The 25353-nt window shown below is 46.8% G+C and overlaps 1 protein-coding gene across 12 annotated transcripts in view; it reads left to right on the forward strand.

Moving 5' to 3' along the window:
• CCDC9 (coiled-coil domain containing 9) overlaps positions 1-25353 on the forward strand; it is a 1357226-nt gene that overhangs the window by 655195 nt on the left and 676678 nt on the right. For all 12 annotated transcript variants that reach the window (XR_011302042.1, XR_011302041.1, XR_011302040.1 and 9 more), the window contains exon 11: positions 15584-15662. Coding sequence is in view for 9 of the 12 variants with exons in the window: in XM_069644545.1 (XP_069500646.1) it covers positions 15584-15662 (79 nt within the window). In the remaining 3 variants the exon portion in view is untranslated. The remainder of the gene's footprint in view (positions 1-15583; positions 15663-25353) is intronic.

Raw genomic sequence — 25353 nt, forward strand, 5'->3', positions numbered from 1 at the left:
CTCTCACCCTCTTCCTCTCTCCCCCTCTCCTACCTCTCTCTCTTCCATTTCCCTTGCACTGTCCTACTCCTCCTCCCTCTCCCCTTTTCCACCCCCCCTCAGTTAATTGCTCTTTACACTGTTTTGTTGAATGATTCAAGATGTAATTTTGCTCCCATTGTTAAATGTTATTGGTTCTTTTTTTTTTTTTTTTTTTTCTAAGTTATAGTTTATTACAAACTTTTATTACAAAACATTAACTTTTTGTTAGAAAACATTCACTTCACCGCTATTCCCATTTTCTCTTTCCCATCTCTATTTATAGTCCGGTGGTCTCGCAGCTCATCGCTATCGTCGACATCACTTTCTGTTCAGATACAGTATATCACTGAATCCATGAAGTTTACGACTGCGCATGTCAAGTGGACCGAGCTTCCACTTAGGACGCGAAACCACCACTCATCCATATTCATGTTCAAGGGCGCGAACTTCGCTAGATGAAGTGTTTGTAGATCTTTAAGGATTGCACATTCTGCTATTAAATGTCTAGAGGATTCTACTGCAGCTCCACAGTGTCTACAGGTATTATCCAAAGTGGACTGATCGTGTCTCATGAATAGCATTTCCTTTACTTTAATGGCATTTAGTCGCAGGCGGAGAAATTTATCTCGATGGTAACGTGATGGAAATTGCACCAAATAGCTTGGGATTACGTTCCGTTGGTTCTTTATAGGTCCAAGCTTTAGTGCAGATACTAACCCATCTAGTTTTTCTAAGTTTGTCATCCAGGCCCATTCATGTATCTTGCGTTTTGCAATTTGGGGTTGCGCAAAAAGCAACTCCATCTTGATGTCTGCAGCAAGCATGGTCTCCCTTACACCTTGGACCCATTTTGAAGTTACATCTGTATGCGGATGTCTGATTGATGTTATGTTATGATGATAGGTTATTTATAACGCGCTTAATACCCAGAGGTTTCTAAGCGCGGACCCGGGGATCGAACCCATGTTGCTCCGTGTCATCTTGCTTCCAAGGCAAGCATGTTGCCGTTGAGTGTGGCAAATATTTCATACGGTGGTTCCGGATTTGGAATCTGCATCTTTCGTAGGAGCGCTAGAGATTTCCAAAGAACACTAGAGTATAATTCATCTAGAGCCAACTCGTGTCTAATGGAAATAATTGAAACATGTTTTGGTAGCTGTAGCACTGTCTTCCAAAACATGCTTTCTAGCTTGTCCCAAATTTGATAGTCTAAGTTCCACCCAGCTTCTGACCCAAAGGTGATGGCGGGTATTACCTTTTGGTGGTAGAATGATCTGACAGGTATTAGTGAAAATTTGCCATAAAGATTGTGAATTCGACGACCTTGAAGTGCCAGCGTTTTCATACGTTGTGTGATATCCTGTACCCAGCTCCATTCTCGGATCGATTTATTTATCGTTATCCCAAGATATCGGATATCGTTGATTTCAGCAATCGGATTATCATCGATCTTCCACACAAAGTTTTTATTTTTGGAGCCTTTGGCCGATCCAATTTGCATTATTTTAGTTTTATTTACATTTATTTTTAAGTCATTTGTGGTCATATATTGGTGTAGTTTAGTTAAGAGACGTTGCAGTCCTATCTGGGTTGTATCAACTAAAACAATGTCGTCAGCATATGTTAAACAATTGATGTGCTGTCCATTTACTTTTGGCGGAAAACACTTTACATTTCTCAGTGCCAAAGGCATGTCCGCGATGTAAAGTTTAAGTAGGCATGCAGCAATCGGGCAGCCTTGTTTCACGCCCCTATGTGTCATCACTGAGTCTGACAAATTTCCTTTTTCGTTTAGTCGGATCTGTATAGATGTCGTCGTGTGTAGAGCTTTAATGGGTTGTAATAAGTTCTCAGGGCAGCCCCACGTGATTAGCTTCTGCCATAGTTTTGTACGATTTATTGTATTGAATGCTTGATGCATATCGATAAAGGCCATGCATAACTTTGACCATTTTTCTATGGAGTTCAATTTTAATATGGTTACCAGGGTCAAGTTGATTTCTGTGCCAACTCCCTTAGTGAAGCCGTTTTGACGGCAATCATTGATATTCTTCGACTTAGCCCAAGCAGAGAGTTTCTTTTGTAAGAAACCAGCAAACACCTTTCCGATTGTATCGAGTAAAGCGATTGGGCGGTAGTTTGCCGGATCCGCCCGATTTCCCTTCTTAAAGATGGGTACTATAATCGCTGTTGTCCAAGAGGGCGGGATTTTTCTAAGCTCTGCGATCTTTGCGAACAGGTTACCAATGAAGATCGCCCATTCTTGTTTGTTGGCTTTCAACATCATATTTGTGATGCCATCAGGACCCGCTGCACGAGAGTTGTTAAGCTTTAGTATGGCCGCAATGATGTCTTCGATATTCTCGTTACAGTCCCATTTAGCTTTAGTTTCTATTTGTGCTGGAATCATTTGGTTGGTTTCAATCGCAAACACTTTGCTAAAGTGGCTTTTCCAGTCACTCTCAGCGACTCCACTAGCCATTGTGTCAGCTTGATTACGAGAAAATTTGTTCATGATTCGCCAGATTTCTCTGCAGTTGTTTGATTTTATAAGCTTCAACATGGCTTCACCACGTTCTTGGTCGCGCATATGGGCATAGGATTTCACCCAATTTCGGTATTTTTGTTTGCGTTTTTTTATCCTTGCATCAGTACCCACCGCTCCCTCTATTTTTAATCTATGTATGTCTTTGTGCAATTTCTTTTTTTTTTTTTCCTTCTTGACTTTGAGACTCCAATCATGGGAGTGTATTTTGTCTGGTGGCATCTTCAAGAGAGAAATTTCTTTCCTGCATGGTAAGAGCGCACAATAATTTAACGCTGTATCCTTGGCCCATGTCAAGTTTTGGAAGTCTTTATCCAGCCTAATTATTTGTTTGCTGTTTATTCTTAGTCTATTTTGCCCATTATTTATCTCTAGGCTCTGGTTCATTTTCATTCCATCTGGTTTTGAAGGGAGAGTCATAGTTAGAACTAGAGCATCATGGTCGCTATTTGTCTCCAAAATTCTCATGTTCTTGATTTTATGCCATGAGTGCTTTGAGATCCAGAAATAATCCAAAATTTTTTTGTGGCCCATATTATTCCAGGTATATTTCGGTGGTGTGTCGCCCTCTACACGTCCATTTATCATTTCGCAATCTCGTGAGTCCATTGCGAGTGACCATAGTGCACTTCTCGAATGTTGGCGTGACATTTCTTTCCTGTTCTCTACGATACAACATCTGTTTGAGTCAAACCAGGATGTGTTCATGTCGCCGCAAACAAGAATACAAATTTCACCATCTATTTGTTGATATTTATCTATGATCTTCGTTACGGAAGATATGAATTTTTTTGGGGTTATCTGGGCAGGATTCCAATATGTTAATTAGCAGAATATACTGGTTATTGGAGTTTTTCCCATTTTGGTGTTGTAATAACGTACTTTGTACGAAGATATTTGGGTTGTCCGTTTCGAGAATTTCCCAGGCGGTTCCGATTTTGATCATGGTTATAAGTCCAGAAAACGGGCGGCCCTGTGCATTTTTCTTTGCCGGATTTAACAGGGTCACGTATCCATCTTTCGTCGGTATAGACCTCATCCATGTTTCTTGTAGACAAATTGCTAAATTGTTGGTCAAATCATCCGGAAAGTCTGCATACAAGTGATGGAATCCTCGAGTGTTCCAGGAAATCAATGTTAACGGGATTCCTTCCCAACTCTGGCATAGCTAATGATTAGTCCTTCCTGATTTCCATTTGCTGGTCGACGGTTGTGGTCCTGAGGCAGTCATTAGATGCTGACGTAGCTCTTCACGGCGATTAGCGTAGACCAACTCGTTCGCGACTTTTTGGCTGTTTTCTGACTGGATGTGAGGTTTTTCAGTCTGCACTTCAGAGACTTCGAAGCCCAGGAACAAGAGTTCATCTTTTGTCGATAGAATTGTCTTACGCACCGCCTGTGATTTTATATGGAGGTAGACTCTGTCTGCATACATCTCAGAGATGTACTCAACGATTTGGATGTCCTGAGAGGACACCGTTCTTAGTGCTGGAACTGAGTGAAGAAGTCGGATGACATTTCCTCTATTTAGATTAACCTCATTTTCGTCTACAAAAACATTTTCAATAAGGATTTTTGCTACCATGGCATTGTGCTCCTTGGGCGTTTCCTGTTCAATGTGTTTGTGTACTTTAAGTTTTATTGGTTCTTTGTATTTTGTTGTTCCATTGTACAGCGCCTTGGTACAAAGCGCTCTATAAATAAATAAATAAATAAATAAATCAAACAGATTATTTATCTGCATTATGGTATAAGAATAGGCCCTTTGATCAAGTGGGTACCAAGCCGTCCGTAGTAGGTGCTTCCTGCGGTATGTATGTCTCTATGAAAGATATAGCTTTGGCTGGGACAGTGAAAAAGTACACCTTGTTCTTATACTGAAATTTGAGCATGAGACGCCCGTCTCCACCTCTTTCTGCTGATGGTATGCAGGGCCCGGGGCAGCAGAGCGTTACAGGGAATACCTGCCAGTCACTGCCGCGGATGGGTCACTTCTCCCCTCCCTTCTCCTCACTGGTAACAGTGTGGCTGCTCCGTGTAGCTCGGCTGGGGGGCGTACTCTGCAAGATACTGCAACGTCGCTCCGACGCCGGGCTGGCGTCTAGGTCGTCCCTCAGGCTTCTGCGGTCTGGAAGGCTGGGATCCCTGCAACGCGATGATGGTGTGCGGCAGCCCGACCAGCCAGGCCGCCGCCGTTGTTGCAGCCTATCCCTCCTTGCTGCACACTTCCTTGCTGCGGCGCAGCTAGGCCCCAGCAGTTGCAGCAATTATCTCTGGCCCCAGTGGGATTTATGGAGCGGATCGCTGTGGTTTCGCTCCCTCGCTCTTCACTTGCTACAAGTTGTGTGACTTTCAGTCCTGTTAATGTGGCAATGAGCTTAAATGGAGGCTGCCATATAGGCTTAACTACTTCACAGCACAAGATCTTTGACAACAAAGACAGGAATAGAAAAAGGGTAAAAGGAAACAGGCCAGAACTCAGCAGTCCAGAGAGGGGCGTGGCCATCTGCCATGGAGCAGGACGGCATCCCTTGCAGCATCCCCTGCAGCTCCTGCTTGATTCGAGATTGATCAGCCCTAGAAGGTCTTTATATTTCTGTGATACTAGCCTAGAACGACGGAGAAGCCAGGCGAACATCCAGAGACCGAACCAGCGGCATTAGAAGATCCAGTAATTGTGCGCTCTGGCAACTCTGAGGCCCGAAGTGGACTAGGAACCAAGATGGCGCCCGTGAAAATAGAGCGTTACAGCCAATAAAAAATCCAGGATAAAGAAGTGTTGCTGTGTCCAAACCGTCCGATCTGCTCTGTGTGACGCCTCAGTGCTGTGGTTTTGGAGTGGCTCATACCAGACTAGGGCACCCACAGTGCAGGTAGAACCCAGAGCAGAAACAAGTTGAGAGCATGGCGACTCCCGCACCCCTCCCTCCTCAGAGGTGGAGGCGCTTTCCCGGCATGGATACGAACACTACGGTGCCTGTGTGGGAAGGTGTAATGCGGACCCCCTGCTGGCCAGCAGTGTGCAACTGCATATTAGAACAAGGCACCTGCTGTGCTAAGACGTGAAGCCCAACAACTGGACAGCCACGATATACACAAACAATGAGAATTTTATATACAAAGAAGAACTGCAAATGTGACCCACACTGTGCCAGTTATATATAGCAGGCAGTAAAGTCCCTCGGAACCCACCTCCATATCTTGGACGCTGCCTCCAATTAAGAGACCGCGATACTGAATCCATATTGGGACAGATCAAATCAGAGGCTAGGATCACCCTGTGATAGTTGTACTTCGGTTGGAAGCTCGACACCTACCCAGGAACGGGTGCGGCCCCCCACGCAGGCATCAGGAGGACTTCAGGGTACACACCCCTGAGGAACACCACAGACACTGCACGCAGGCTTCCAATGCACAATAGTAGCCTGCCTTGGCGTTACACGTATTCCAGGGTGGAAACACTGAGCCCAGAAGACTGCAAGCGTATGTCAGAAGAAGATGATTAAGGGTTCAGCCATACAGAGACCTACAGTACACAAAACGGCAGAAGAAAACTAAAGAGCTGGGGCGTGGCCTCAGGAACTACACTGCACACTTAACACTCCACAAATTTCACCCTGTGTGCTATAGCACCCCAAGCTAGGTGCCAGGACCCTCCACATCTTAAATGCCTCCTAAACCAGCTAAAACAAATGGAAACCAGACAACTACACCAAGAATTTGTTACAAATGCCCACAGTAACAAAGATGAGCTGACGCAAGGTATGAACAGAAACACAATGGGAGTAGAGTGCCAAATCCTGCAGGCCATAGAATTAACTTCACTGGAGACCAAAATAGAACACAGCTATGGTGGACGTCTGGCTCCTGCGTCAGAACACTGGCTGAGAGAACCACAGACCAGAACGCAGTTCAGCAAAAACACCATAAAGATCCAGGAAACCACTCGGACATCCATATACAAAAACATAATGTCAAAATGCTGGAGAATGGAGCAGAGAGGTGTGCCTGCAGGAATAACATCAGAATCCTAGGCCTACCAGAAGAAGGAACCGACACAACATTATATGTGGAAAACATCCAGGCAACCTCACTCAAGGCTTTACAGTGGAGAGAGTACACAGAGCCCTGAACAGAAGACCATCCCCAGGAGCCCCACCAAGAGCAATAATAGCAAAAATACTAAACTACAAGATAGAGAAAAAATCTTGTCATTCTCGAGGACAGATAGTACTCTACTAGGAGCATCATCGCGCCTCGCAGTTTATCAGGACTACACCATACAGGTGCAAAGACACAGTTTACATGTACGAAAGAGAGACTTGGGAAAGCAGGCTTGATGTACATGTTAATATACACAGCCCGTCTGAAGAACCTGTATAAGAATCGCCCCCTGGAGTGAACACTTGATCAAATCTCACCTGCAAGGATACATAGAGTAGTGAATAGCACGGTTACGGCGCATTGGGGCACATAGACGGACCAAAGTAGCTCTGGAAAACCTGCAATGGTCTGTACAATGCTCAGGAGCGTTTTTATTTATCACTTGACTGACTACCTTCTAGGGAACACTTCCTGATCACCTTGTGGCAGGACTGAATCCACAACCAAACCACAGTATCCAGTGGAGGGAGACTTCCCCCTGGCAGCTCGTATCCAGGCTTAACTTTTTGGTGGGTTCTAGTTTATGAACCCACCCGCGGAGCACCCGTCTCTCAGGCCTGTGACTGGGAACGGGAGCGAGAAGTGGACCCGCCTGAGCATGAACTTTTTTGCTGGCGATTGTTACAGGTTGGGAGAGTATTAAGGGACCAATGTTTGCCTATGTTAGACTCTATAGTTGAATGCGACCGTACATGGAAGGTAAAGGCTCCCTGAAACAAAGACAGCAGAAGTGGGCACAACTTCAATGAAAGACCACTACCAAAGACTGACTGAGACGTCACTATCAGTCTCCATTGGCCCCGCTCTATTGAAAAGTATCATAACCTATGGCAGATAAACTCAAATTGCTGACCTGGAATGTCCGAGGTCTTAATATCAGAGTGCATACATACTTGCCTAAAAATAAAATTGATATAGCTTTATTGCAAGAAACGCACCTTACAGCAGCCAACAGAACCTGATTACCAAAAAATGGGGAGGGCACATATTCAGCTTATGCCAGAGGGGTTTTGACCTGGTCACCCTCAGTGCCCCTCAGAATAACTCAAATCAAAGAGGATGTTGAAGGCAGGATGGTACTCCTATATGGGTTCTTAGAAAATGAAGAAATTTGCATGGCCAACACATATGCCCCTAATCCTAACGCAGCAGCACTCTTTCAAGCACTCTACCCCAGACTCAGCCCCTTTAGAAATGGAACCCCGATTTGGGGAGGCAATTTCAATTGCACACTAAACCCGTTACTGGACAGATCAGACAGCAAGTTCATTAGGCTGGCTCCCCCAGCCAGGGTTCTACAAGCACTTCTAGATTTGTTTGATCTGGTAGATGTTTGGAAATCGCTCCACCCAGATACTAGGCTCTATTCCCACTTTGCTGCACAACAAGCTGTCCAGACTAGACTAGATTTAAAAACATTTCGAATGGATTGTGTCCTCCAACATATTCCTCATCTTTGACATGTAGTGTCCCCATCTCAGCTGCTTCAGAACTTTTTCGGCAGAGGGCACCCTGCGTCGATGGCGTTGGGTCGATGTCCCTCAGAGGCCTACGTATAGGGTGACGTCATTGGATGTTATAAGTAGCACGCACCGCGCCCATAGCCTCAGTTCCATTTTTTTTCTGCAAATGTGTTTGCTTCATGATTCCGGGCGCGCCTAGTACTTTCTACTGTTGTGAAGATTTTCTTTCAATATGTCTTCGTCTTCCACTACGACAACACCTCGGTCCAGTTTCAAGAAATGCCGGGACTGCGGATACAAGAGGTCCATCACGGATCTGCATGGTGTCTGCCTTTGGTGCCTCGGTGTGGGCCATGACACAGATACATGCTCCAAGTGCCAGTCGTTGACTGGAAAGGCCTTGTGGGAACGAAAGGGGAAACTCAAGGTAGGCAAGGTGTCCAAGCCCCATAAGTCCCTACCTGCTGGGCCTCCGACCGATGAGTCGAGAGGTGACTGTCCTCAGAGGAAGAAGGCCAATCGCTCAAGGTCCAGGAGTGGTTCTCGCCACTCGCCAACCTTGTCAAAGCACTCGAGGATAAGGCACAGCTGGTAGCCTTCCTCGTCTTCTTTGGGTGGCACCCCCGAGAGGGTGAGTTGCCCCTCCAAACATTCAATGCCCGCGGAGTGGTAAGCTTTCCGGGTGAAAATGCTTGACATTTTCGACAAACGGGGCAAAGCCCTGTCCACGCCTTCTGGTGAAGCCGGCAGGGAACGTTCTCGACCGGATACTCGCGTGCTCTCGAACCCGAGTAAATGGTGCGATCCTCATCGGGAGCCTTCGAGGCCTCGTTCGGACCAGGTTCATAACATTGCTCGAGAAGTGATATGTGGTTGCGGTCTTCGTCTCCGTCCACACCATCGATGTCCTCGATTCCACCGAAGTCTTCAAAGCCGTCAACGCCATGTCTGCCTATTGTGCCTGTAGGGTCCTCCACCCCGCTCAGGCCCTCAGTGCCTTTGGAGCCATTGCCGACGCCATTGGCGCCGTCAAATCCAGTTTTACCAGCTCAGCCCCTGGCACCGGTGGAACCGCCTAAGAAGGCGGTGGCTATGTCCAAGTCGACTCTGAAGCCTCTGACTCTGGTTCCAGAGAAGAGGTGTACTCCACTGCCAAAGAAAGACTCTTCAAGTCCCTCCCCTCCATTTTTGAGGAGGAGGAACATTCTGATGAGGTTGAGGCTCCTTTTGGTCTCCAGTTTGGTACCCCTAATGTGCCAGAATGCCTCGTCTCGGAGGAGAGCCGTATGCAGGATCCCTGTGACACCTTGCATAATGCTAGTGGTGCTGACACTTCTACTGAGCTTGAGTTCAACAGACCAGACCCTGGTGAGCATGCCAACTCTTCTTACCAACGCCTTATGTCGAGAGTGGTGGAGTATTTGGGCTGAGCCAGGTTTACTGGCCACTATGATCAGGATGATCGGATGGATATTTTGGATCAGGATCTTCCTACTGATCCCATATTGCGATTTCATGTAGCTCTGCAGAACCGGGTGGCTAAGAATTGGGGAAACCCCAGAGACTAATCAGGCGATGAACAAGTCTTTAATGCGAAAATACTGCCCCTCCAGTAGCGACCTTGGCTATCTGTCTTCTCACCCCACTCCTGAGAGTCTGGTGGTCCAGGCAGCCACGGCTACCTCTAAGCAGGCAGCGTACCCTACCGTCCCTCCGGATAGGGACGATAAGTGTGTGGATGGATGGGCACGCAAGATATTTTCGTCTGGGAGAATGTCACTGAAGGCGGCAAACTCCTCTTGTGCCTTGGCAAGATTTTTGCACACTCTGTGGGATTGTATCTCCATGGCGGCTGAGCGTATTCCTGAAGGGGATGAGAGGGAGTGCTTCCTGGCTATTAAGGACGGCAAGGAAGCCATGTGTGAATCCCTTGAGTCTGGGTTGGATTTTGCTGACAGTGTCAGCAGGTCCATGGCTTCGAGCACCGTAATAAGCAGATTTGCGTGGTTGAGAAAGTAGGGTTTTGCACCTGATGTGCAGGCTCGTCTTCAGAGCATGCAGTTTGACGGGTCTCACCTTTTTGGCAGCAAGGCTGATGAGAGCCTTTAGAAGCTGCAGACCTCTAAGGCAGCCGCCAAGTCATTGGGCTCCGCTGTCCGGCAGCCTCAGCCTTTTCGTCCTAGAGGACAGCATTGGAGGGGTTGTTCCTTTTGTTACTACTCCTCATTTGGAAGGGTGAGAGGAATGGCCAGTCAAAGAGGCCAATGTAAGTTTCCTTGTGGTGGACGGGGTAGAGGTGCCAAAGCTGCTCAAGCAGCAGCTTCTTTGCCATCGGCTCTGCTACTGCTGCTTCAAAACCGCTCTGAAGCCTTCGGTCATAGCTCACTGGTGGGGGGGGCAGGCTGTCTCAGCATATGGAAGAATGGCGAGCTATTACTTCGGATGCTTGGGCTCTGGAAACTATAGTCCACAGGTACTGCCTTCCTTTTCTACGGAAGCCTCAAGACAATCCAACCGCAATACACTCTTTGAGGGTTCCAGATCCGCTCCTTGTGCAGCAAATATTAACCTTGCTAGAGAAAGGCGCTATATAACCAGTGCCTGTAGCGGAGAGGAACAAGGGGATGGTATCCCTTTATTTTTTTGATTCCCAAGAAGGACTGGGGACTGAAACCCATCTTGGACTTGAGATGCTTGAACAAGTTCCTCAGGAAGGACACGTTCAAGATGGTCACTCTTTCTCAAATCCTTCAGGCCCTCCAACTTCAGGATTGGTTGGTGTCATTGGACCTTCAGGATGCTTATTTTCATGTGCTGATACATCTCAAGCACAGGAAATACCTGAGGTTCTTCATTGGCCGCTCGCACTTTGTTTCTGGCCCTGCCGTTCGGGTTGACGTCCGCCCGAGGGTATTCACCGAACGGTTGGTGGTAGTGGCAGTGCATCTCAGGAGAGGGGGATTCACGTCTACCCTTACCTGGATGATTGGCTGATTAGGGTGTGTTCTCCCAAACAAGCCTTGCATCATCTCAACGTTACCCTTTACTCCCTTCATAGACTGGGCTTCTCCCTCATCTTCAAGAAGTCCCATTTGGCACCTTCCCAACAGCTCCGGGACATTGGTTCTGTCTTAGACACATCCTTGGGGAAGTGCTTGCCACCCAAGGTGAGGTTTCAGAACATTCTCCAGATGCTAACCAAATTTAAGAATGCCCAGAGTCTTCTGGCCTTCGAATTCTTAAGGTTGCTCGGCCTCATGGCATCCTGCATGGCGGAAATCCTCCATGACGATCTCTCAGGACCTGATTTTCTGGGTTTCCGTTGGAACACGATGGACTGCAGAGTGTATCTGACTGTGGACAGGATGGCGGATCTGTTAACCACATGTCAAGTTTTCATTCAGTCAGAAGGCATGTCAGCTTGGTGGTTCCAGAGGCTTCTAGGCCTCATGGCCTCGTGCGTGCTTGCTCTTCCCCTTGCTAGTCTCAAAATGCGACTCACGCAGATGGCTCTTCGGAGTTCCTGGCTTCAGGCAGTGGAACCGGACACCTAAATTATTCCGGTCCCACCTTGCATGATGACAGATCTCCTATGGTGGTCATCTTCCAGCAATCTGTGGGTGGGTGCTCCTTTTCAGGAGCCCTCCCCTGAATTGACCATTATGACTGACTCCTCCCTTATTGGGGGGGGCGCGACGATGGATCATCTTCAGGTTTTCGACCTGTGGTCGCCACGGGACAGACAATTTCACATAAATTATCTGGAACTTCTGGCAATTTTCTTGGCGCTCAAAGCCTTCAAGCCAGCAATTGTGAACAAAGTGGTCCACATCCACACAGACAATGCAGTATCCATGTTTTACAGCAAGCAGGGGGGGTACCAGGTCACCTCCCCTTGTAGATCTAGCCATTCAGATTTGGGAATGTGCCATACAGCACGATGTTTGGCTGCTGGCTGTGCACATTCCGGGCCAGCTGAATGTGACTGCAGACTCTCTCAGCCGGTGAGCGGTGGTCAGCTACGAGTGGGAGCTGAACACGGCGATCCTCTCCGACCTTTTTTGCCAGACCTCTTTGCAACGTCATCGAACAAGAAAACTTCCTCTTTATGCTTCCAGGAACGGGCTCGGAGCTTCTTCCCTGGAGGATGCTTGTGAGATTCTGTGGCACAACATGAGGGCCTACGCCTTCCCGCCTCTTCCTCTGATTCACCAGAGCTTCAGCATCTGTCAGTCTGCTCACCGATCAGTCTTCCGCTGATTCCAGACCTGCTTCACCAGAGCGATCAGCAGATGTGGCACCCCTCCCCACAATCATTCAGCTTGGCGGTCTGGTGCCAGAGTTCAAATCTTTAGAAAGTTTCCACTTGTCCGCAGATAATATGCGTATTATCTAGGCGGTTAGAAAACCTTCGACAAGGTCTCAGTATAGGAGCAAATGGCTGAGTTTCTGTCACTAGTGTTTAGCAAAGCAGCTGGACCTCAGATAAGCTACCATCGACACGGTCCTGTCATTCGTTTTTCATCTGGCAACTTCAGGCATACATGTCTTGTCTTGTAGGACTTGTTTGTCGGCTATCGCTGCTTACCTGTCCACGGACTCTTGCTCATTTTCATTGACAAACCCTGTCATTAAAAGACACTTTGCAGGTCTATTGCATCTTTATCCACCTGTGTGCAACCCGCATCCAAAGTGGGACCTGAATGTGGTCCTCACAGCCTTTTGCCATAAACCTTTTGAGCCCATGGCTACGGTGGACTTGAAGTTTCTTTCGTGGAAAATGGCTTTTCTGATTGCGGTGACTTCGGCAACGCCTGTAAGCGAGCTTCAGGCCTTGTCGGTAGAACATCCATTCCTCACCTTTCACAAGGATAAGGTTGTCCTGCGGACCAATCCGTCTTTCCTTCCAAAGGTGGTATCCGATTTTCGTGTGAACCAGTCTATTTCCTTACCGTTTTTTTTCCAGACCCAGCCTCAGATGCCGAGAGGGTATTGCATAATATGGATGTCAGATGAGCCCTAAAGTTTTATTTGGACAGAACATCGAAACTGAGGAGCTCTTCCCAGCTCTTTGTGACCTTCGGAGACCCGAAAGGAAAGCCAGCCTCGAAAGCAACTATCTCCCGATGGATTACTTCCTGTATTTCGGAGGCGTATACCGTTCAGGGCCTTCAGCCTCCAAAGAGTATTCATGCCTATCTTGTCCGGGGCAAGGCGGCTGCCGTTCCCTTCCAGAAATATGTTCCCTGGGAAACCATTGCCAGAGCAGCTACTTGGGCTTCCCCATCAGCTTTTTGTAAGCATTAATGCTTAGACCTGAGCTCCAGAGCTGATGCTCAGTTCAGGCAGGCGGTTCTTATTCTCTTTCAGTAAAGTAGTTCCATCCACCCGTTTTCCTGTGAGTAGTGCTTGGTAATCTCCCAAAAGTATGTAGGAAAGGGGACGGGGGATGTAGGAGTATAACAAAGTTACTCACCGTAGTGACTACCTTACTCCTAGTCTATATCCCCTTTCCTCCATACGCCCGCCCGCCGTCCCCTCTAATAAGTATACTCTATTATTGATTAAATGGTCTCAGACCTGGTGATTAGAAAAGGACTGAAGGGCGATGCGCGGGCGAAGCTAAGGAGGGAAGGGTTACGGCCGCGTTCGGTACCCCGTGTAAAAAGAGAAGGACACATTTTTCAATTTGATGCTTTTTTACAAAAAGTGCTCCGTTCCCATCCCACATGACGGAATGTCCCAAAAGTATGGAGGAAGGCGACTATGGACTAGGAGTAAGGTAGTCCCTACAGTGAGTAACTTTGTTAGTCTCATTTATCAGAGTATTGAACTCCTGGATTGGGGTGCCCAGGGCTGGTGAGATTTGTATTGTTGCGTTGCCTTTTAACATGATTCCACCAAGTGTTCAGTAACATATCCGCTAATTGGCCTCAATCTTCAGAGACAGCCTTGACCAGTTCCCTCCCCTTGGGTGCCCACACTTTAACCAAAACTTAAATACAGGAATAATTATGTTTCTCTGAACCCCTTGAATTCAGACCCAGTGGTAGGACTATTGGAGTTTGTATTCCTCTTGTTATAGGGGTGTCCTACTCGATCTAACACATTACCAGTAATATTACTTCGGCGCAAAGTGACTGTGCCTATGTTCATATTAAAATATAAAACCTTCAATCAAATTAAAAGCAGTACTAAAAAGAAACGAAAGATAAATTTAAGTCCAAACACTTGTATAGTTTTGAAATCCAGCAGAAAGAATCGTTTTACTCTGTGTTGACATATGCACTAAAACATGTTCTTGCTGCTCGGTTAGCGGAACGCCTGAATAGCTTAAGGGGTCGTCATAGTCCGCCTCTCTCCCCAGGTCTAGGCTGTGGTGTTATAGAAACTTCAATAATTTAGTTACCTTCAGGATAGTTCACTCTGTATGAGAACTTTGAGGGACCACCCATATAGACAGACACTCCAGAGGTTGCATAGTGTGACTGGTGGTTTCCTCTGGCTCCAACACTGTCCCCTCTCCAGGATTTATGCAGCTTACAAGGACTGCATGCCGAACTCAGTCTGAAGGTGTCAATAGCTTAAGTCGACAGCACAATGGTAAGAGTACTGGATGCTGAAATCACAAATTGTGATGTAATCTGAGAACGTCATTCTGTTATTCTGAAGGAAAATATGGCTGGCGTATCTTTATTGTAGCAACTGGGGGGCCTGGCTCGGTTGGAGTTACGCATGGAACTTACTCTTGTTATTGAGTGCAATACTTGCAGGCAAGAACTGAGCAAAGTGAGATGCTCTTGATCCAAGGTCCACGAATGCTGCTGAATACATGCAAGAGGTTCTTTAACCCGTCACATGAAATGGGGTGCCCCATCCTCTGGCTGAAAATTCTCCAGTTTTTAAGTGATACATGTTTTGTCAAACAAATATGCATTTTTGATCTAATTTTTGTGGCAGTGTTGAGGAGGAGAGTTCTTCTAGCTGAGCGATTGTGGATCGGTAAATGGGCAGAACCCGTCCCAAACTAAGCCGAATTCCTATTTTTCCCTATCTTACAAGCTCCTGGTGTGCTTAGAGGATGGTTTTTCTAAACACGGAGGGAAGAGTCTGCAGCTTGTATAGGCATGACTCTCACATTCATGGTTCAATTAATTCCTGACACTTGATGCACTACTGTTTACACAATTTGCTGTGGTGTAAAGCTTTCATGCAATACTCTCCCTTTTTGCTCCCAAACAACTTTAGGTTTAACAAAGGCAGAACCATTGCTGATGCATTTTCTCATCTGTTAGTTTTATTAACCTTTTAAAAATCAAAAGAATAAATTTCTCAGTATATTTGGGTAAAACGCATTTCATTTAAAAACTATCATTTTCTTTATTTTCAGCATGCATGACAATCGTTGGGAAGAGAAAGTGGTGGATGTTGTCGTTCCGGAGGAGAAGGAATGTAATGTAGAAAATATGGTATGTTTTATTTGAATTGGCAGTTGTTTAAAGTAAATTGGCAGCCGGAGAACCAACAGTTTTGGCTTTTGCTGTTGTTCATTCAAATGCACATTTTATAGCAATTAATTTGTGTCGCCGCCTTAAAGAAAAGGCCCAGGTCAAAGCATATGCAAGTTGAAGCGTTGAGTATTAAGCAAACTGTTGGCTTCTGCTTGCTGACTAAATAAGTCCAGCATTTTGCCAGCTGAGGCATGAAGTCTGCAGCCTACACAGGCTTCTACTGAGGGTACTGACAGGTTTTTGATCTCTGTACCATCCAGTTTGGCATCATCAATAACGTTGAACACTTTCAAGCCCCAGTTCCCCAGTGCTGCAAACCGTAACCAACAGAACAGTATGCCCCATAAGAATCCATTTACTAAATGGCCAACAATTAGGACTTTACCGCACCAAAAATAATGCAGATACAAATGAAATGTGAGAACATGTAGAAGATTAATGTATTGCTTGGTAACTATTGTATGCAACACGATGAGCCTATTGTATTGTACTATGACCTAGCACCAGTTTACCAACCATGCCCATTCAAAGACATTATTCATGTAACAGTGCTAGTGTAACGAAGATCTAAGAGCGTGAACGCTGAGCAACATTCATGTCTTACTGTTTACCTCCGGGACAACTGAAGCAGCTACCAACTCAGTCCTTGCCTGCAGGTTTTACACTCAATAACCAAGCTTAAGTTCCATTCATACCTCCAACCGAGCAAGGCTCCCAACTGTGAAATAAATATATGCCACATGTAGATTTATTTTGTTTCAGAATAACGGAGCGACTTTCGCTTTGATTACATCAGTTTGCTTTTAGCATCCAGCCATTTTACAAACTCTCCATGTAGCCCTTAATTCCTTCTCTTGCTACATTTGGACCCCAATCCCCTGGCAAAGGGAGCAATTTGGGTGCGTCTTGAGGACCAGGAAGAAGTGGGAAAGGAAAGGCAGTGAAAGAGAGAAAGGTCTAGTGAAGGACTAGGATGTAGAGGCACTAGACTGAAGAACTGTGTTGAAAGTCTAGGAAGGAGGACTAGTAGGAAAGAGGAGGGTTAGGACAAGTAGGATATGAGGACGCCGCCGCCTTGCATGTGAGGGGACGCCGCCGCCTTGCATGTGAGGGGACGCCGCCGCCTTGCATGTGAGGGGACGCCGCCGCCTTGCATGTGAGGGGACGCCGCCGCCTTGCATGTGAGGGGACGCCGCCGCCTTGCATGTGAGGGGACGCCGCCGCCTTGCATGTGAGGGGACGCCGCCGCCTTGCATGTGAGGGGACGCCGCCGCCTTGAATGTGTAGGGACGCCGCCGCCTCGGATGTGAGAGGGAGGACAATGATGGAAGAAGAGGTGGGATTAAGGAAGGAAAAGGGAGCAAGTGGGAGGGGAAAAGAGGCAGTGAAAGACTGGAAAACTCAGATGTAGAAGGAGGACTAGAATGAAATATGGCGAAGGGTATCCAGTGATTCCCTCGAATACAAAAGCAAAAGCATTGAAAAAAAGCATTTTTTTGTAGATAGTTTTTTTTTTAATACATTGATTTTAAGGGGCAAAAAAATGGGTTGGGGGAGACACCCCCCAGTAAATTTTTATTTTTAAAAAATACATTTTTTTCGATGCATTTTTTTTCGAGACTTTTGCATTCGATGCTTTGGATGTCGAGGCTATCACTAGGAACCATGGCGAAGGTCTAGGAAGAAGGGTTACAAGGTGGAAGGAGGATGACTAGGACTCATGTAAAGGATTTAGGGGGATTACTCAGATGGAGGGGGCGAAATGGGTGGTGTACCAGGTTTGAGGAATGTTGGGAGGTCTTGGATGAAGGAATGGGAGGGGTTGGTGGGACGAGGATGAAGGAAGAAATGTGGACTAGGGTGAAAGACGGTGAGGACTAGGAGGAAGGAGGCGGTGTGGACTGGGTTTGAGGCAGCGGTGTGCACTAGGATGAGAGGTGGTGTGGACTGGGATGAAGGAGGCGGTGTGGACTAGGATGAAGGAGGCGGTGTGGACTAGGATGAAGGAGGCAGTGTTGGACTAGGGTGAGGGAGGCGGTGTTGGACTAGGGTGAGGGAGGCGGTGTTGGATTAGGGTGAGGGAGGCGGTGTTGGACTAGAGTGAGGGAGGCAGTGTGGACTAGGATGAAGGCAGTCGAGGATGGAGCATGAGGTCTAGCAGGAAGAGGACTAAAGGGAGCAGGAGGATAAGAGGAGGGACTAAGGAGCAGGGTAAGGGAGCAACGTGGAGTGGGGAGGACAAGAGGAAGTGGGAAAAGAAAAGCAGCTAAAGACTAAGCGATGAGAAACTAGGATGGAGGAGAAGGACTGGAAAAGTAGTCTAGGAAGAAGGAGACGGACAAGGACAAATGTAAAGGATGGAGGAGGACTAGGATGGAGGATGACTGAAGGGGAAGAGGTGTATGATGACTAATAAAATTGGGGAGGAGAATGCGATCTAGTATGTAGAAAGGATGATGATGATGATAACTAGGTAGAGAAAGGGAGCAATCTGGTTGTTGGGACTAGGCTGGAGGAGGACTGGGACTAAAATGGGGGAGGAGCAAGGCTAGAGTGGAAGAGGACTAGGTCTAGGATGGTGGGGGATTGGGATAGGGACTGGGCCTGAAACTGGGAGGGATGGGTACTGGAACTAGGGTGAATGACTGGGACTGAACCAACATGCAGGGGGTTCAGACAGATTTTCAAAACCAGTCTGTGGGAGGGTTGAAAGGCCAGCCTAGTCAGTGAACACAGTTATTGGCACTTAGTCTAGCCAAACTCAATTAACGTGAGGTGTGCAGTAAGGCAGATTTCAGGAGCTATGCACATGGTGTGCAAGTACAATTAAGCATACATAGACAGTAAAGTATTAATCCACACAGAAAAATGAAAAAATACAACTGTATTAACACACTAAACAGGTAAAACATAAGTGGAGCATATATTGCGCAACAGACCTCTGTATATACACATAGATTTACCTATATATGTGATGCACACAGTATTCTGAAACTGAGATTACCTACACTTAACACTAAAACAAAGTAAGAACACTTCATTTACGCAAAGCAATGAAACTTCAGCAAGTATTTTTATTTTTTATTTTTATTTATAGGCAGAAGTTTACAGCAACCACACATGTCAGAGCACATTATATAGTGAATGCATTAACGATATACAGCACACATGGAGAACAGGCAATATATCAATTAAGGAGAAAACAGGAGCTGCCAGGTTCACAGCATACAAGAATGCAACTGAGACCAAGGGAGAGTTGCCACCGGACACACTTTCAGATTGATTAATAAGATAACTATTAAAAGCTGACAACACATTCTTGGAACGGGAGTGTGTTGGGAGCATTGTCGGGTACTCTTCCTCACAGGTACGAGACCAGGTAAGTACACTGAGCCATTTCTGAAAGGTCAGGGGGCGGAGGGACTCTTCCAGCACTTTAGCATGCATTTCTTAGCCACAATGCAGCTTATGTCGAGAAATTTAGCCTGTCGCCTGGTGTCGTCAGATTCCCACACTCCAAACAAGACACCCAACGGGTTAGGGTCGATCACCACAGCTGTGATGTCAATAAGGGCCCCCAGGATCCCTTCCCAAAAGTCCACCAGCTTATGACATAACCAAAACATGTGCAAGTGGTCTGCACCTTCCTCCTTGCAGCGAGCACATGTGTGTGTGTCAATGCCAGCAAATTTGGAGAATCTGTGCGGAGTATAGTACAGTCTGCTGGGCAGTTTAAACTGAATAAGGCGGTAGCGGAAATTGAGGGATACTCACTTGGTGTGGTAACACATCTTCCATGGATAGTCAGACATCTCTAAACCCAGCTCATCCGCCCTCTCAGAGCGTGCACGGGAGGGCCGGGGGAGGGAGGGGCATCCGAGCCAACAACAATTTGTATAGGGAGGAGATGAAGGGAACTTCTGGGGAGGCAACTTCTGGGGAATCGGGAGGCTCATCAGGGAAGGTGGGCCACATAGCACGGAAAGAAGTGCGGAGTCTGTAATACTGTAACATTACAAGCGCAGACCCTGTGTGGCCCTGCTTCCATGACTGATGATCAATAAACCTCCTGTTAGGGAAGAAGTCGTTATTGCCTGGTATGCCAGAGCCGCCCAGTGGCGGGCAAGAGCTGCATCGTGTGTGGGTTCCAGCCCGGGAAATCTCCAAGCGGGAAGCCACTTATAATAGGGACATGTGTCGGCTGCTGTGTTGAGGAGGCGGCCCCAGGCAAATAAGGTGGCCGCAACTGGGTCAAATGGGGAGTCAGGCGAGAAGTCTCGCTGGAATATCAGGGTCATGTTAGCCCCAGCTGCAGCCAGTGTTTCCAGTTTAACGTGCAGGCGGGTTAAGGAACTTGGGTATCAGTATGTAGCGTATTGAGCCTGTGCAGCTACCCAATAAAGCAGCAGATCGGGCGCTGTTAACCCTCCTCGCTCATATGGGAGCACCATATCCAGCCATTTCTTGCAGACATCCCCGAATGCCACAGGAACTGTGCACAAGTTTTGTGTAGGCTCATAAAATAATGTTTCCCGGGCCAAATAGCTATGTTGCAGAAAACATACAGCAACTTGGGGACCAGGATCATTTTGATAAGGGAGAGCTTCCTGGCAAGTGACAACGGAAGGGAGTGCCATCTGACCATTTCCAAGTCACGCAACGCCCACATAGTTAGCCGCAAGCAGAGTGGACCTAGAGAGGGACATCTGGACACCCAAGTATAGGATACCGCCGGAGGACCAGCGGAGTAGATATTCAGAGACAGGTTGTGGTGTATTGGCGGTAAGTGGGAAAACTTCTGATTTGGAATAGTTGATTGTAAATCCTGAGCAGGTGCCAATGCACATGATATCCCGAAGGATGGGGTCAAGATGGGTGAGGTGATCTCTGATATATAATAATACATCAGCGTACAGGGATATTATTTTGGGGGTATCTGTCAACCGAACCCCTCTGTGAATGTGTCGGGCTCTAACGTGGTCTGCCATAGGCTCTATAACAAGTGCAAAGAGTATCAGAGAGAACGGGCAGCCTTGGCGGGTACCTCTAAAGAGTGTGAACATCGCAGAGGTCAAAGAATTGACCACCCTGGCCACTGGGTCGGTGTATAACAATTTAATGTATCCAATCATATTGGGAACAATACTCTCCAGAACCAGCCACATATATTTCCACGAAACCATGTCAAATGCCTTCTGGGCATCAAGTGTGACGGCGATGGCATTGGAGTCCTGGTCAATTCTGAACATTACATTAAAAAGCCACCGAATATTCTGGGAAGTGGACCTCCCCGGCCCAAACCCTGCCTAGTCCTAATTTACCAAGTGATCATGAACGTAAGAAAGCGGTTAGCTATTACCTTAGCGAAAATCTTGGTGTCCATCTTCGTGAGTGAGAGGGGTCTGTATAAACCACACTTGTCACTTGGCTTGCCCGGTTTGTGCAGCACAGTAATGATAGCCTCACGCAAAGAGGGTGGGGGGGAAGGACGGCGAGACTAAGTGATTCATCCCAGACCTCCAGAAGTCTGGGAGCAAGAATGGCAACATATTCCTGGTAAAACTCAGGGGAAGTCCATCGGGCCCAGGTGCCCTGCCCTTCGGGACGTTGGAGATTGCCTCGCCCAATTCCTCCAGTGAGATCGGAGAATCAAGCCGATCCCTGGTAGAGCCAGAAATGAGTGTCATGGGGATATGGGCGAGGAGGTCTCATGTGTTGCTCACTATGCTCTGGGGGCAATGTGTAGAGGTTAGTGTAGAAATCATTGAACATTTCTATTATCCGCTGGTCTGACCATTGTGGTGTTCCTCCGACGTCCTTAATGGACACAATATGGGTCTGGCCCCATTCCCCTCTTCGTAGCCTGGCTAGTGTTTTCCCAGATGTCACCCCCCCATAGCTACGCGCGGCTTGCGGCCGACTGATGTACCGGACCTCCCTGGGGGCATGCGCCTCGAAGACACCAAGCTCCTTGTTGATTTGCGCAAGTTTAGCAGGGTCGGCCGCAGTGGTGCAGTGCCGCTCCAGGTCGCAGAGGTTGGACTCGGAACGAGTGAGGTCGTTTCTTATGGTTTTCAACACACCAGCCTCCCTGGAGATAGACATTCCCCTGATATATACCTTGAATGCGGCCCAACGTACGCCAGCGATGGTGGACTGTAACAAATTACATTCAAAGAAGGTCACAATGTCGGCCAGTATGTCAGCTTTAAATACAATGTCAAGGAGGGCCGCAGGTTTAAAACGCCACATGCTACAGGTGGGAACCGGCGATCCAAGATCCACAGACAGGGTACTAGGTGCATGGTCGGATATCGTACGGGCCAATATCTGGGCCTCAAGATAGCTACCAACTAGGCCATTGTACACCAAGAAGAGATCACTTCTAGATGAACTATCGTGCACGGTCGAGTAATAAGTGTATTCTCGCAGGTGGGGATGGAGCGGCCTCCAGACGTCACGGATGTTGAGCGCAGCAAAATGTGAATGCAATTTTCGTGCTGCTCGCGATAATGTCTTAGGTGCCAATCCCGTCCTGTCCAAGACGACATAGAGTACCAGGTTCATATCTCCCCCCCCCCCCCCCAAATGATCAGGAGCCCCACATAGACCAGCAGGATTGTAGCCACAGCATCAAAGAAATCAGGGGCGTCAACGTTGAGGCCCTAGATGTTTACCAGGAGGTATTCCCTAACCACCAGCATGCAGTGTAGTATGATGTATCTGCCATCGGGGTCAACGTAGCTTTTTAGGAGAGTGAATTTAATAGATGTGTGAACCAAGGTCAGTACACCCCTGGCCTGTGTGGAATAGGTTGTGTAAAACCTGTTGGGTACCCAGGATGGTGCAATAGTAGTTGCCAGGTGAGCCTGCACATGCTTTTCCTGCAACATGAGTATTTTAATACCATGTCCTTGGGCATAAGCAACAATCTTGCTGTGGGATGTTTCAACCCACGCATCCAAGGCATTCAACATCATTTTGCATTACTGACATGGGAAACATCATAATGGCCGCCGGAAAGCATGCTGCTGGCCAGAAATCACCAGAAAGTGTGCAGTGAGAACCTGACAGACAGGCTGCCATCTTCTTTTGCCTCGGTCAGTGTTAATACAGGAGACCATTGCCAGCCCCATCCTTTGGCTGCCCACAGAACAAAAGCAGACAAAGGAATACAGAGCTGTTCAACAATTCATTTTCTTGATTGTCAAAATTGCTAAAATCATGGGCATGAAACCACCAAAAAAAAATCCAACTTCTGGTTGGGTGTTCTACATTACTCTACTGCAGAATCCACATCAATACAATGTCAGCAAGGATCATATGCAATCAAGTAAAATCCTCTTTTTGAAATGTATTAATTTAAGGCAGCTGTCAAAAATGGGTGCAATACCGGTGCCCGCCACTGACCGGCGCTAGCAATCTAAATTCTGACAGGAGACTTGTATTTCAGGAGCTAAACAGTGAACCTGAGTTAGCTGGGACTTCAAAGTCTTGCTTGTCCATGAGAAGTCTTCACACCTGGTCATCTAAGCAAGAAGGCAGGAAATCACAAGGTTCTGTTAATCAAATGGAGAGTGGCACTCTGGACTGATACCCTGCTAGCAGGAAACACCAGACAAAGGATTCCTTCAGCTGAATAGGGTATGCTGATTTTGGCTGTGAACTGTCAACACTGCTCTGGGGGAAGGCAAGACATCTGATCTGAGTCAAGCCAAGTTTCTAGGGGCGGGGACAAACCAATGGGTGTACTGCAGTGGAGGCAAATGTATGTTTTATTAAATTGCTTATAAAATATTGTATCAAGTTGACAGAAATGTACAATTTGAGGATTCTTAATATGAAAAATGCATCCACGATTTGAGACTAAGCTGGACGTTGTGGGATGTTCGGAGGCCAAACCCCATAATTATTAATATTGTAACGTCTTTGTTTGATAGAAAAATGAAAACTTACTATAATATGCGCAGAGAGGGGGTGTACCTCCGTGTAAGATTTGTGGCGAAACCAATATGGCGAAACCCACTAAAAGCGCAAAATGTCATTTCTGAACCCAAGCTCTTAGAAAGATCAGGGTTGAACAGAGACCTGTCTTAATTAATTTGTGAAGTGTACATGTAATTTCAACAACTTGTGGATCTGGGAAGCATGTTTGGTTATGAAAAATAGTTTTCTAAGTAAATGCAAGGGGGAGTGTTCTTTCAGCCAAGCCATAAACATAGCATCACTCTGACTCCTTCTGACTCACTACTCCGTTCTTCAGTCAGGTCACAGTAAATCCTTTAACCTATCAGCATCCTCAGAGGGTTGGGCATAGAAAGTCAGCCTTGCCACCCACTTTCAAAATACATAAAAAGAACCACTGAGACCCAGATAGGGACATTCATTTTCCACTCTTTAATCGATTTCTGCTCAGCACGCTGCCCGACCATATCCAGAACTTAGACTCCAGATAGACTCCAGAACTTGAAGCAGAGAGGCCTGAACCAAAAGATGAACTCTTCTCAGCAGGCCTCAGAATCCAGCAACCTAACCAAACTATTCAACAGCTGTGCGCGCTGTTTGCTTCTGGCTAGAACCCGGTGCCAGAACCATATCCAGACCCAGAAAGCAGAGCTGTATCCAGACCGAGACCAGACCTCCGTGCAGTGCCGATAGCAAACCAGAGGCCCCGCTGTGAGCAGAACCAGTGCCAGAGACCGTCCTGTGGCGAGAGAACCGCAGCCCAAACCTGACCAGATCTGTGATTCCATTCCCTTCCAAAACCAGGAGTGAGTATCTAGAACTGTCCAGAACCCATCTCTTAGTTTAAAGTAATCTTATTCAAACCATTTCAACCTGTCCAGAACTGCATAGAAATCGTGTGTCCATTCTGTGATTTCAAAGCTGCAAAAGTGTCATCTGTCATTCTGAAATCTTGACTTCATTTCTGAAAATCTACCTCCACAAAAACGTCCGTATCTTTTGAACCGTATGTCCTAGAAGCGAGATTTAACTGTCATTCTAAAGCTAAGAACCTAAGCTGTCCAACAAACCCAACACGACCTCCCTTATAGTTTTTCCGTAATCGCGCTTTACGCACTCAGAAAAAGTTCAGCGAATTGAAAAGTTAGCTACTTTCAAAATTGCTGTCTTTTGCTTGCAACTGCTGAAATTTGTTTTCAACCTGATAATCACTCCTGAATCATTGCTAGTGTTGACCTGAACTAATTCCAAGTAGCTATCCCCTACCCTGAATCTCCTATAGGGAATTAAAATAATTTCTAGCATATTTTTCACTTCATTGCAATCCCATTTAAAAGTATTTGGCCTGTGTTTTAAAATCATCCCTGTTTCTCTAAGCTTGCTGGGGGGAACGGGAACTGAACTGCTTCTGATTGTATTCCTGAAAACCTGTGTGCCCTCATTTCCATCTCTTCATATTACATAATGGGGGGAGTGAGTTGTCACGAGGGAAAAAGTGATCATACTATCTCTTGTTGAAACCATATCGAGTGTTATTTCTGTGCTGCATTCTTTCTCATCATTGCTTTTCCTTGAAACCATACAAAGTATACTCTGCTACCTTATCCTTTATATACCAACTCCTGAGTAATTAAAGAATTGTGCTACTGTAGATTATCCATTGTTGATAACTGTCATATTCATA

Source organism: Ambystoma mexicanum, chromosome 2p, assembly GCF_040938575.1.
Source record: "Ambystoma mexicanum isolate Mex_15411 chromosome 2p, UKY_AmexF1_1, whole genome shotgun sequence".
Lineage (NCBI taxonomy): Eukaryota > Metazoa > Chordata > Amphibia > Caudata > Ambystomatidae > Ambystoma > Ambystoma mexicanum.